Source organism: Microtus ochrogaster, chromosome 21 (assembly GCF_000317375.1).
Source record: "Microtus ochrogaster isolate Prairie Vole_2 chromosome 21, MicOch1.0, whole genome shotgun sequence".
In the NCBI taxonomy this organism is placed as follows: Eukaryota; Metazoa; Chordata; class Mammalia; order Rodentia; family Cricetidae; genus Microtus; species Microtus ochrogaster.
In genome coordinates this window covers 4,701,759-4,702,975 of record NC_022022.1, presented here as the reverse complement: position 1 = coordinate 4,702,975, position 1,217 = coordinate 4,701,759, and the positions used below count along the sequence as shown (strand labels likewise).

Sequence of the window (1,217 nt, the reverse complement as noted above, 5' to 3'; positions counted from 1 at the left end):
CCAGGCGGTGGCTAATACTATTTTCTCTGTTACATATTTAGAAAACCTTTCTCCATCTCTCTTTTTAGCTCCAGAGTCGATTCTTGGTCTGGGAGATGACTCGGGGAGTAATGTGCTTGCCATGCAAACTGACAACCTGAGTTCAGATCCCCAGACCCACAGAAAATGCTGGACACAGTAGCTCAGGTTTATCTGCAATCCCAGCATGCCCCTACCAGGAGACAGGAAGCCGAGTCAGAAGACTTGACCAGGCCTGTGGGCCAGCTAGCCTGGCTTAGAGTATGCAGCTGAACTAGGGACCCAGTCTCAAACAACGTGGAAGGTGAGGACCGACATCTGATGTGGTTCTCTGACCTCCATATATATACACCATGGTATGTGCACACATGCATACAGACACACGCACGTACACACAACAAACAACACACACCATACAAATACACATGCACTACAACACAAAACAAAACCAGAAAGCACCAGAGTCAAGTCTCACCGCGATCCCGTAACGTGTTACTTTTCCAGCCTCACAGGCCTTTAGTGCGGCTGGAAGCTCCTCTCCATCATGAGATTCCCCATCAGTGACAACCACCAGCAGCCTTGCAGCCTCAGGTCTGCCCCCCCGGGACTGGCTGAACCCTTCTGTGCTAAGAAAAGAAAAAAATGAAGTACGGTCATGCATGTACGTGTGCATGTGAGTATACACACGCTCTGCACACACACACATGTGTATTTAACACTGTTATCCATTCACTGAGGTCAGATGTTGTGTCTTCTAGGCCATTCTCCAACAGTGTTAACATGCAAACTGGCACAAAGTCACGGCTTGAATGTTTGGGTGCCCAGAATATATAGAATATAGAATAACCTATCATCAGTGTAAGTTAGTGCCAGCTTTATTCATTCATAGATTCATTCAGTGAACGTTGTGTTTGGGTTGACAAGATCAAGAAGATGGAGAATAGACACTAGTCGTGGTGTCAGGCAGTCTCCCCGGAGGCGAGTTTAGGATCGTGTTTGGAAAGGAGGTTAGGACACAAGTGGCTAAAAAGCTAAGGATCAGAATTGACATGGAAATAGCAAAGAAGAGATGGGGCTCTGGTCACGGAAACAGACAGACCAGGAGAGATACACTCAGAGACACTGTGAGATACACTCAGAGACACTGTGAGATACACTCAGAGACACTGTGAGATACACTCAGAGACACTGTGAGATAC

At 47.0% G+C, this 1,217-nt stretch overlaps 1 protein-coding gene across 1 annotated transcript in view; it reads right to left on the bottom strand.

Moving 5' to 3' along the window:
* Positions 1-1,217, bottom strand: part of Itga10 (integrin subunit alpha 10) — an 18,201-nt gene that overhangs the window by 13,262 nt on the left and 3,722 nt on the right. The window contains exon 4 of the mRNA XM_026783887.1: positions 494-644. Coding sequence (XP_026639688.1) covers positions 494-644 — 151 coding nt within the window. The remainder of the gene's footprint in view (positions 1-493; positions 645-1,217) is intronic.